Source organism: Lemur catta, chromosome 5 (genome assembly GCF_020740605.2).
Source record: "Lemur catta isolate mLemCat1 chromosome 5, mLemCat1.pri, whole genome shotgun sequence".
Classification (NCBI taxonomy): Eukaryota; Metazoa; Chordata; class Mammalia; order Primates; family Lemuridae; genus Lemur; species Lemur catta.
In genome coordinates, this window is record NC_059132.1 from 52,873,212 (window position 1) to 52,885,589 (window position 12,378).

Sequence of the window (12,378 nt, forward strand, 5' to 3'; positions counted from 1 at the left end):
GGAACCCAGACTCTGGAGCCTGGATTCCAATCCCAGGCCTGTTGCTTACTCAAGTCACCTTGCACAAGTCCCTTAGCCTCCCTGGGGCTCACTGACATCGCCAGTCAAATGGGTTTTCAATAACCTTAGTGTTGGTGCGAGGACTAAAAGAGAGAATGCCTGGAAAGGTGTCAGTATGGTGCTCATCGCGTAAGGAACGCTCCCGGGGCGGAGGTTGTAATTGCCCGTTACTCACACCTCGCCAGGTCCCTCTGGCCTCCCCTGGGCCCGGGCGCCCGCTGCTCTCTTCCCAAGGGACAGGCGACGAACCTATTAGGGCGCGCCCAGCCTGGATAGATTTATTTGCTTGCTGGGGGCGGGGTTTGGAGCGACACGAGGAGGAGAAGGAGATGGTGAGGGCGAAGAAAGGGAAGAAGCGGAGGGGCAGGAGGCGAGCGAGGCGGGGCCGGGGAGGAGTCGCCGGGCTCCGGGGCCCGGGCGCAGCGCGCACCCGGAGCTGGCGGCGGCGGGGGCGGGGGCGGCGCGCGGTGGCCAATGGTGCGCGGCGCTGCGGCGAGGGCGGTGCAGGAAAACCGGCCGCTGACAGCCAAACTCGCCAACTCCGCCCTCGTCCCCGCGGGATCCCAGAGCCCGAGCCGGCCCGGGGCCGAGGCCGCCCGAGCCGCGCCGCGAGCGAACATGGCAGCAGAATGAGGAGGCTGGCGCCGGGTGGTGGCCGCCGCTGCCGCGCTGCCGCTCCGGACCCGCGTCGGGCGCGCTCCGAGCCGCATCCTTAGCCGGCCTCCTGCTGGCCGCGGGATTATTTCATTCGGAGCAGAGGGCTGGGGAGAACGGGGACTCCGCAGCCGAGAGGGTCCGTGCTCTGGCGGGGTGTAGAGGCCGGTCTGTGCGAGTCGGCGGCTGCGGGAACGACGCGGGAGAGAGCCGGACCTGGGCCGCGGCCGCGGGGATGAGCCGGCCATGGAGCGGCCTTGGCGGGGCGCGCGCAGCCGGCCGGCGCTGCGGCGGGAGTGCAGCCTGAGCCGGGGCTCCGCGGGGCTTCGGGGCCTCGGGCGCCCCAGGGGGGTCCTTGCCGCCGCCTCAGGGAAGGACAGGAACCCCGCGTGGCGGACACTGCAGCAGTCGCCGTACTGAGGCGGCCCAGGCTTGCTCCGCCTGCAGCTCGGTGCGCTCTGGGCACCCGGGCGCTTGGCCCGGTGCACGGCGGCTGGCGCACCGCGGCGAGGTAGGCTGCGGGGGCCGGGTGCAGGACCGGCTGGAGGGGTGTGCGTGCGCGTGTTCGGCTGGAGATCCAGGCAGAAGCAGAGCCAGGCGGACCTGAGCAGCCATGCTTCCCGGGGTGGGCGTGTTCGGCACCAGCCTCACGGCCCGTGTCATCATCCCGCTGCTGAAAGACGAGGGCTTCGCGGTGAAGGCGCTGTGGGGCCGCACGCAGGAAGAAGCGGAGGAGCTGGCCAAGGAGATGAGCGTCCCCTTCTACACAAGCCGAATTGACGAGGTGCTTCTGCACCAGGACGTGGACTTGGTGTGCATCAACCTGCCGCCGCCCCTCACCAGGCAGATCGCTGTCAAAACCCTGGGTGAGCAGCCCCGTCCTCCCGCCGAACCCCCCACCCCCGCCAGCCTTCTCTGCATTCCTTCCCCGCTGCCTTCCCCTCTGCACATCCCAGAGGTTTACACTGCATCTCCCCTGCCCCGGGGGTCTGCGATCCCAGATCCCACTCTGAGCTCCCTCCTTCCTCGTCCCTGGCCTTCCCCACCTCTGCGCTTCCCTCCTCCCTCCTGGCACCACCTGGACGCGCTTCCCCTGGTGTGGCTCGGAGGAGGCGTGTGTACCGGGGATGGGAACCAGTTGGATCGGATCCCCCAAACAGGGGATGGGTTTCTCCACGGGGAGAGGAAACTTAGTCCCCAGCCGTGTGTGTAGTGCCCAAGTATGTGCGTGTGTGCGCGCCTGGTAGAGGCGAGTGCGCGCCCAGAAACGCCAGAATAAAGGGCCGCACACGTGTCTCGGGTTTTCCTGGGGGCGGTAGAGTACCTGCTCTTCCGCAGCTGTGGCGCCCTGCCAGGGTCGTTTGTTTCTTTCTGCTGTGAGTTAGTTTAGTGTGAGATTGGAGATGTGACAATCGATTGGAGCATTTCATCTGCGCTGGTGGCAAGGATGGCGGGAGTGGTTGGAAGTGGGGGGGACTTATGAGAACGTTTTCAGAGGCGTCATAGAGTAGTAAAGGCTGATTTAGTAAAACCAGAGGGATTTTAACTTTTGAGTGTAGCCTCCCAGGAACTGTCTTCTGCACCAGTTTGGAGTAATAGATCTTAAATGTTTAGGGAATGGCCGCAGTAGTTCCAGAGGCGTGGATGCTTTGTGTCAGAAAAGGCCCTCCTTCATTCCCTTCAGGTATAGTTTCTGAAGGCATGATGTTGACAGGCGGGCTGGGGATGAGTTCGCCGCCCCTCGCCATCCGGTCCCCCCCACCCGACGCCCAGGCAGGCTGAACAATCTCTGAAGACAGAGCATCAGCGTCTCTGCCGTGCTCAGGGGAAAGACAAGCGCACGTTTTCTCCATCAGCAGTTCTCACACATGCCTAAAACAATCCCAGGAAGATTGCTCACTCCTTAATATTCCAAGAAAATTAATAGCCCACCCTTGAAAGTTGAAATTTCTATTGGTGAGGAAAGAGACAAAGCTTATAACAAGATGCCACGTTAGAACAGTTAATAGGGAGGAATTAGGAATGGGGACAGCATCCAAAAAACAACTGTAATTTATGTAGTCTTGGAAAGAACATTTTACTTTTAAAATATAGGCGTGGATTCAGGGTAGATGAAATGTCCATATAGTTTAATTCTGCCTTCAAAGACCAATGAACAGAATGTAGAATACTTTCTCCATAGCAAACCATTTTTATAAAGGCTATTGGGCTATTGACTCAGATGGGACATCTGATAGAATTCCTAAGGAGGCTACCGCAGGTTGTCACTTTTAATGTTAATTTTATTAAGCTTCTAGCCTTTGTAGGCTGGTTTATTTGGCCTTGAATTGAAAGCTGTTGAGTCTGGCCAATATTTCTTTTCTGTCTGATGAAACATATATGTTGGGTAGCTAATGCCCTTGTTTACATTGGATCTGTGCATATCAAATGGATTATAACCATCTTAGGACAACTGGTGTAAAACTGGTCCGTCTGGAGCCCCAGCTATACTAGAGGGCTTAGGACCGGTCATATCAGAAAGACCGTGTTGTAACATCACTCCTCCCCTCTGCACACAGTGTCTTAGTCCTGCAGGTCAAACCCACAGAGCAAACCTAGAGCAGGAGAGTGGCAATTTGGGGAACAAGGATGGGCTTGTTTTCTGACCACCTCTGGTACTTTGGCCATGAAAATATTTGGAGGCTCTGGTTTCAGATGTAACACAAATTATACATTTCTGGATACTTTTTCTGTTCTTATTTTCAAAAATACCTATGATTTTTTTTCATTAACAAAACTAATGCGAATTACCTTCTCCTCAAAACCAAGCATAAGAGGCACAATAGACTTAGTTTGATAACCAGGGCTAAGAAATAGGGTTTTGTTCATATTTTCATGGCAGGCCTTGGGCTTTTTTCTTTTTTTCTCAACTCCTCCATTTGCAGGTCATTCAAGGTAGTCTGTGATTATAGAAAATATGGAGGCACTGTGTTTAGATGTGGCTGGACTTTGGTCTCATTGTAGATTCATTTTAACTGGAAAATCCCTGGATCCTGGACGAGGCTTGTGGCTGCAAGTACATAGTAGGTTGGTCGTCTTGGTTTATTTCACACTCACGGTGGGAGGTTCAACACACATAACACAGGAAGTAGAAAACCCCAAACAGTTATCAGGCTGGTCTGGCTGTTGGAGGTTTATAGGTACTAGTGTTTGCCTGGAATTGAAATTAGTCAGTCTGACTAGTCCTGGCAAATGTACTTTTAACAAAGGCCTAGGTTCTGAGATGCTTGTCCAGAGATAGCAATAGGTCTGTGGCCCTGGATCCAGACTCTTAACTGATCACAGGCTGGCAAGGTGAGGGGCTGTTCTAGGGACCAAGAGAAATGAAACTTTGAATCAACTGAATCACACACATTCTCCTTTAATTCCTTAAAAAAGTCCCTACCTTAATGAACTAGGCATTCTTGTGCTGTAGAGACATTTCTACCATGTATAATTTCTACATTGTCCAGGGCTGCCTCTTACTAAGTACCTACTGTGTGCCAGGCAGTGTGGTAGGTGCTGTGTATAAAGCATTTCATTGCCTGACTAAAATAATCCTCTAGGGTAGATATTAGGTCCATTTTACAAATGAGGCAACTGAGATTCAGAGACTTCAGTCCAACTGCTCCAGGACGTACAGCTAGCGATTTGAATCCACCATTCCACCTCCTCCAGAGTTGTTTCTTCCTCTTCCACTGCTTCTTTGATGATGGCAGCTCAAGTGAGATGGTTGGAGTTTCCTTTATTCCTTTTACCCCAGCCCTGGAATCGGTTCCCAGATCTGGTGGATGCCACCTCCTGAATCTGTCTGTAACTGTTCTGCCTTCTGCATCATCACTTCCTCCGTAGAAGTCAGGGCTTTACCTACTTTCTGAATTAGGTTCCAGTTTGCTCCGCCCATCCCTGCCCCTCCCTCCACCTTCCACACTGCTGCCAGGGGTGTCGGAGCACTGGAGATCTGGCCATGTCGCTATTTCCCCTTTGAAAGGCTCCCTAAATGCTTTCCTGGCCAAAGCCTCAACTTCTTGGTGTGACAAGCAAGAGGCGGCCTGGGATGCACCTGCCCGGTTCATGCCTGCTGGCCGTTCCAGAACCCCATGAGCTCCAGCCAGCCCACACTGCTGGGGTTTCCCTGAATGCACCTGTTGGCTCATATGCCCCTGCCTTTGTCAGGAACACCCTTCTTCCCTGTGGTCATGATGATGCTTGTTTGTCCTTCAAGACTCAGCCCAGGTGTCTCCACCTTCTAGAATCCTTTCCCTTCTTCAAACCTCTCCCCCATACCCTTGTGTGTCGTTAGTACTGAGTGCCACCATCTTTTTTTTTTTTTTTTTTTTTTGAGACAGAGTCTCACTCTGTTGCCCGAGAGTGCAGTGGCATCAGCCTAGCTCATAGCAACCTCAAACTCCTGGGCTCAAGCGGTCCTCCTGCCTCAGCCTCCTCAGTAGCTGGGACCACAGGCATGTGTCACCATCCCCGGCTAATTTTTTCTATATACATTTTTAGTTGTCCATATAATTTCTTTTTATTTTTAGTAGTGACCGGGTCTCACTCTTGCTCAGGCTGGTCTTGAACTCCTGAGCTCAAACGGTCCACCCGCCTCGGCCTCCCAGAGTACTAGGATTACAGGCGTGAGCCACTGCGACTGGCCTTGAGTGCCACCATCTTTTCTAGCTCCTAGTTTAATGCATTTGTTTAACATTTAAATTTTATTTAGTTATTTTGAATAGGTTATATATTCACATGTACAAATGGCAAATGCTATAAAAGTATACAGTGAAGAGCAAAAGTCTCCATCTCTGTCCTCCAGCCAGAGGCAATCACCATTACTGGTTTTTCATGTCTTCTGTTCAAGATTTTTCTAGGTATATACTGGCAAGTATTGTGTATGAGAATTTTTAAAACTTTTTTATACAATTGGTAGTATCTCATTCACATTGTGATGTATCTTACTTTTGTCATGCAACATTATTATCTTGAAAATGTACATAAAAATTTTAATATCTTAAAAATTTATATGTTGAATTTATGTACATTATTTTTATATATTTACATATATAGTATGCACATATGCACATTTGTATATATACACACAGATATACATTTATACACATTTATATCTATACATACACCTTTTTATATATCATATATGATATGTAATACATGGTATATATTTTATATATCTACATATATATGAAACTCAGAATATAAAATTATGATGGTTGCTATTTTTGGCTGCACAGTATTTTATTGTATGGGTAAATCAAAATTTATTTAACCAATTCCCTATTCCTCAACATTTAGGTTGTTTCCAGTCTTTTGCTTATACAAACATATAATGAATAATCTTGAGCATATGTCATTTTGTGCGCATGCCAGTCTGATGGTAGGATAAACGTGTAAACTGCTGGTCGAAGAGTATGTGCTCATTTCATTTAGCAAAGATATTGCCAAATTAACTGGCACCCAAGATGACGCTGCATTTTGTTGATTTCCCCATGTGGTGCTGTTGAGAAGCCCCTTAACTGCGGATGCAGGCCAGGCAAGGATGGTCTCACTCACTTTTGTGTCCAGCGCAGCTGTGCTCAGGGACAGCACAGCCCTGAAGCCAGCCTGGGCGGGGGTCAGAACAGGTCTCCAGTTTGTTCCTGTGCAGTGGTCCACTCTACCTAGACTGACGCAGTAGGCGCCCAACTGCCCAGCTGGTCTAGTCTTGTTTCTTATTCATTCTGCTCTCTGTTCACTGGGGAAAGTGAGTGTGAGTGTGTGTGTGTGTGTGTGTGTGTGTGTGTGTGTGTGTGTCTCACTGTGTCACTCTCGGCTTTCAGGGGCTCCATGGCACTTGCAGTAACATCCAGGCCCCTTACCATGACTTACTTGGCCTGCAATGACCCAGCCTTGTCCATGTCTCCCACCTCTTAGACGGCTGCACACTCTCCTGGACCCACTATACTCCAGCCACGTGGGCCTCCTTCCTGTTCTGCAAACACACCGACCTCTTTCCTGACTCTGGGCCTTTGCACTGCTCTTCCCTTTGCCCAGAGGTTCCCCCCTCGCTTGTCTGAGTGGCTCACTTATTCACTCTCATGTTCAAGTTTCAGCTCAAATGTTATTTTGGGGGAGAGGCCTTTCTGGACCCTCCCTTCCTAATCAAAAGATTCTCCTTCCCACCCCAATCCTGCCTCTATCATCCTCTTTCTCTTCCTGGTAACGCTCTTCACAGTTTGCGGTGATCTCTTTTGTTTGCTTGGTGGTTTTCTTATGCGCAGTTTGTCTCCCTGGCTAGAATGTGAGTTCTTTGAGGGTAGGGCCCTGTCTGCTTTGCTGACCAGGGTAGCCTTATCTTCCCCAGACAGTGCCAGGATCCTAGGCACGTAGCAGACATACTGCATTTGTTGAATGACAGATGAATGCATGTTCACTGAATGGATGTGTGCTTGGGGGAAGGCCAAGGTTATAAATAGGATGTGTCAATTAACACATATCATTTTTGTCCTGTGTGCAGTAGCCTGGTGCCTTTCCAGCTTTAATGTGCAGTTAAATCACCTGGAGATTTCATCAAAAAACAGATTCTAGGGTAGGACCCGAGATTCAGAATTTCTATCCAGCTCTCAGGCAATGTGGATGCTGGAACAGCCAGACACTAAAGATGAGATGGCTCTCTGCCTTTGGGAACAGAAGACATCCCCTGCCGTGAGTAATTAACCTGGCAGAGGAACTGTGCTAAGATACCTGTTGCCTTCTGTGGAATGTGATGACATCTGTTTTCATGGTCCTTGTCCTGGTATTTGGAGACAGCACTGGGTAGACTGTCTTGGTGAAGCCTCTCCATGGGAATGGAAGGCTCCCTTGGGGTGGTGAGTAAGGCTGTAGGGTTTCATTGAGCTTTGATCTTGCTGCACATTGATCTTGTCCCAACTCGTCTGGCATCATTAGCTGAGGACCTGGAGCAATCGGCCCTTTTCTGTCCTACTTCACAGTGTGAGCAGTTGCTTCATGTTTAGGAGGGCTGCTGGAACAGAGGTGGGGGAGCAAGGAGAAAATGGGGTGTGGCAGGACTTTGGCCATTGTTGCCACACCAGCCGAGATACAGCTGCAGATAATGCAAACGGTGCACTTGGACTTGATAGTAACCATTCTGAAATCCTAGAAAACCCTGCATTTCCAATTCTTCCTTGAGGTCTCTTCTGGATCTATTCTTATCTCCACACTGTGTGGAAACAGTAATTACATTTTTCTCTCTGGGTTCTTGCCACTGAGCTCGGAGCAAAGTGAGTTTTGGTCTATCAATTTGTTGTGGAGTTGAGGAAGCCCTTGGGCATTATGTAAATGAAAGAAATTACTCTATTTACTGTTAGGAAAAGTCAAGCATCACCAATCTCATTTCATCTAACTGAAATTAGTTGCAGTTGAGTGATTATTTTGGTCTTGAAAACGTACAATTCTGCAGAAGTTTAAATTGGAGTGAGAAGAAGCAAAATGAAGAAGTTGGACATTTTGATACCTGAAATTGGAGGAAGAAGAAGAACAACAAGAAGTGGTAGTCAGTAGCATGTTTCAAGGGTTTCTCCAAGAAAGAAATCCATAGGCGATTAAGTTATATATTTTGATTCAGGGCAATCATGGCCTAGCAGATAGCATCATTATGTAAGATGCCGTGCTTCATAAATTTCACCAGTAATAGGCAAAGTTGATAGGTTACCATGGTGTGACTTTGGGAGAGATACCCATCCTTCCAGTCTTCTTACCAATAAAATGGAGCTAATGACATTATCCTATAGAGTTGGTGTGATAACTCAGGTGAGAGGGAGTTTATAAAGACCTAGGCTGTGTTACTTACCCTCCGTTATCTGCATCAGCTCAGCAAACATTAGTTAATTGTTTTTACTTCCCCCTAATATGATCAGTTCTTTAGCATAATCCAAATGGTGCTTTCCAAGATTTTGTTTTTCATATTTTCTAAAGAGATGATTCCTTCCTGCTAGATTCAGAGAATACATTTAAATTTTTTCTTGTTTTTAAAGGGACTGTACCTAAGCCAAGCTTCAGATGTCATATTGCTGTGAATCCAGTACTTACTTCACAGATACGTGATCACTAGGAGGTGTTGATGGTGTTGCCAAGAACTCACCATGCTCCTGTAAAGACTTAGTAGCCCTTGTGATGAGGGGGTACAGATGTAGCAGGGTCTCACTGGGTCCCCAGAAACCATGAACTCCTGGAACTTTGTTCCTCTCCATGTGTCTGCTTCCTGATCTATTCCTCTTTGCACTGGCTGCCTCTGATGCATAGTTGATGTGGTAGCTGAGAAATTATTGTCTACGTGCAGCTCCCAAATACAAATATTACAGGTTCAGCCACCTGAACGGTGCGGCCCTGCCCCACCCCCACTTGTCCCTGCTTATGCCAGATGCTTTCTCCTGGCTCAGTCTTTTCTGTGGTTACCCGCAGTATGGGGGACACATCACAAAATGCTGCCAGGACCACTCTACTTGAGGGCAAAGGGGAGGGATTGTTAAGAATGGTCATTCCCAGCTGGGCTGCACTCCAAAAGGTACTGATTCTAAGAACACAGACTTGGCTGGCTGCAGTGGCTCACTCCTGCAATCCTAGCACTCTGGTAGGTAGAGGCCAGAGGATCACTTGATGTCAGGAGTTCAAGAACAGCCTGAGAAAGAGCGAGACCCTGTCTCTACTAAAAATAGAAAAAATTAGCCGGATGTGGTGACATGTCCCTGTAGTCCCAGCTACTTGGGAGGCTGAGACAGGAGAATCGCTTGAGCCCAGGAGTTTGAGGTTGCTGTGAGCTAGGCTGACGCCACAGCACTCTAGCCCGGGCAACAGAGTGAGACTCTGTCTCAAAAAAACACAAAAAACCAAAAACACCCCACAGACTTGATTGAATTTTTTACGAATATAGACATTTATTTGTATAGGTTCTTTATCCACTTAGTGAAATACACACTTGGCATTTCACTACTTTTATAATGACCATAGCAAAACAGTGGAAAGAAATAATATATGTAATGATCCAATGATACCAACCTTGTTATTATTAAATTATTATTAAATTTAGGACGTATATATTTTTAAAGCATGTGATGGGACAGTAGATAAACATGACCAGTTGCATAGAGTTTTAGGGTCCCCTGTAGGGTTGCAAATCTTTACCAAGAGCCTCCTGTGTACTCTGTGCTGCAGGCCCAGAGGACTGCAGGGAGGCGTTGGCCCTCTGTGCTCAGGTACTAGCTCTGGGCCTTAAAGGAATCAGGAGTCAGGAAAAAGACTGAGGTCCCAGAGGAAGAAGGATTTCTGCCTCCAGACTGCCTTTGTTCCAGAAGCTGCAACATCTACTCTTCCCTGGGTCTCCAGCCTGCCGGCCTGCCCTGCACAATCAGGACTTGCCAGCCCCGACAATCGTGTGAGCCAATTTCTTAAAATAAATCTCTCTCTATACACACATACCCTATTGGTTCTATTTCCCTGGAGAACCCTGACTAATACAGATTTTGCCTGGATCCAGGCCACCTGCCCAAGCAAGCTGGGTGATGAGAAACCTGGAAGACGTGTGGGCGGAGAAACTGTTCCGGGTAGTTCAGCTGGTGGGTGTGGGTGGGAGCGCAGTCAGTCTCTGAGCACCTGTCCTCGCAGCAGGAAGATCTTGAAGGCGGGTGTTTTTATCGGTTCAGACTCAAGCTAAGGAGAATGTTGGGGAAAAGCCTCATCCCTGACAGCCACACTGACACTTCCCCTGACCAGTCCTATACTTGTCTACAGGCCGTTGGCCTCTAGGGTTTAGGCAAGTGTGGGATGCCTTGGGGTTTAGGCTTTCCTTGAGAATTGTTGATGCCTCGCTGTAGAGCGTTAAAAAATGCGGAAGAAATAACTTTACATTAAAATAAGAATTTTTAAAACTTTCCAGTTTCTAAATTATAATAGCCTTTAGGGTACTCAGATACTCTTTTAGTTAGCATAATACCTACCCTTAAACTGAAACTATAAATTTTTAAAGCCCCAAATTAAGTTGGTTTGCAGCTTTAGCGTTGCTTTTTTTAAAAAATTGGTTTATTGAACTATCTTTATGTACCATAAAATTCACCCATTGTAAGCGATTGAGTGATTTTTAGTAAATTTATATAGTTGCGCAACTATCACCACAAAACTTTTTAGAACATTTCCAATCCCGTAAAAATCTTCCTTATGCCTATTTGTGGCCAATCCCACTCCCACCCTGGGCCCCAGGCAGCCACTGATCTACTGTCTATCTCTATAGTTTACCTTTCCTAGAACTTTCATATAAGTGGAATCATAAAGTATGTAATCTTTTGTGCCTGGATTATTTCACCTAGTATAATGTTGTTGATATTCATCCATGTTGTTGCATGTACCAGAAGCTCATTTTTATTGCTGAGAAATATTCTGTTGTATGGCTATGTCACATTTTGTTTATCCATTTACCATCTGATGGATGTTTGTATTGTTTCCAGTTTTTAGCTGTTATGAATAATGCTACTGTGAGCATTTGCATACAAGTCTTTTATAGGTCCATGTTTTCCTTTCTCTTGGATAGACACCTAGGACTGAAATTGCTAAGTTGTATGGTACATACATATTTAACTTTTTAAGAAACTGCCAAACTGTTTTCCAAAGCAGCTGCACCATTTTACATTCCCACCAGCAATGTAGGAGAGTTCTAATTTCTGCACATCATCACCAACACCTGGTATAGTCAGTCTTTTTGATAATAGCCATTATAGTTGATATGTAGCGGTGTCTGATTGTGACTTGGATTTGTATTTCCCTAGTGACTAATGTTGAGCAGCTTTTCTTGTGTTTTTTTGTTAGCCAGTCATATATCTTCTTTGGTGAAATATCTTTTCAAATCTCTTGCCCATTTTTAAATTGGGTTGTAGAGTTTCTTTAGTTTTTATATATTTCCTTTTATTTTTGCTTTTGGAACTAGTACAGTTGAACTAATTCCTCAACACAAGTAAAATTAGCTTTGCCAAATATTCGTTGAAGTGGTTCCCTATGTAGAAGAGCAAGACTCCCAGTAGGGAAATGCTGATGCCTGGGGCTTGGTGTTGCCCCCGCCAGTGATAACGTGCTGGACACTCCGCCAGGGGCATTTCCAAGTTGAAGATTGTCTGTCGTGCCCCAGGGTCTTCTAGCCGCCTATTCTACTGGTGTCTGGAGAGTATTTCTCTTTTTTCCACTTATTGTTATTTAGTAAATGCCTTTTGAATGCCTGTGGCACTGCATGAGCTGTAGTGAGAAAAACCCCAGAGAGTAATGCAATGAGATCTATGATTAAGTGCAGAGTGAATGGTTGCACTGCAATGCCGAGAAGGGTTTGCTTAAGGCGATTGAGTAACCCCCTCCAAAAATCATTACTGGATTAAGGGTCAGCCACCTGGGCAGCTTTCCAGTGGCAGTGTACAAAGGGCATGAAAACAAAGGGAAAAAGTGGAGAAAATGTTTTAACAGAATCCCCCTCATAAAAAATGCTGCGTGCAAGGGGGACACTTTCAGCATGGAGGGACCTGGAAGGGGCTTCCTCTAATAGCTGGGGAATTAGTGCTTCTAGTTCGCTGCCGAGCATTTGTTTTGCTAAGTGAGAAACTTGAGTTTGAAGTCAGAAAG

General features: G+C 47.6%; 1 protein-coding gene across 2 annotated transcripts in view; it reads left to right on the forward strand.

The window, feature by feature from the left end:
• The first annotated feature begins 1,282 nt into the window (after positions 1-1,282).
• GFOD1 (glucose-fructose oxidoreductase domain containing 1) overlaps positions 1,283-12,378 on the forward strand; it is a 107,254-nt gene continuing 96,158 nt past the window's right edge. The window contains exon 1 of one of the 2 annotated variants that reach the window (XM_045551815.1): positions 1,283-1,580. In XM_045551815.1, the coding sequence (XP_045407771.1) occupies positions 1,328-1,580 (253 nt within the window). In that variant the 5' untranslated portion in view covers positions 1,283-1,327. Of the gene's footprint in view, positions 1,581-9,813; positions 10,157-12,378 lie in introns of those variants that run through there. The other variant, XM_045551816.1, reaches the window with a different exon arrangement.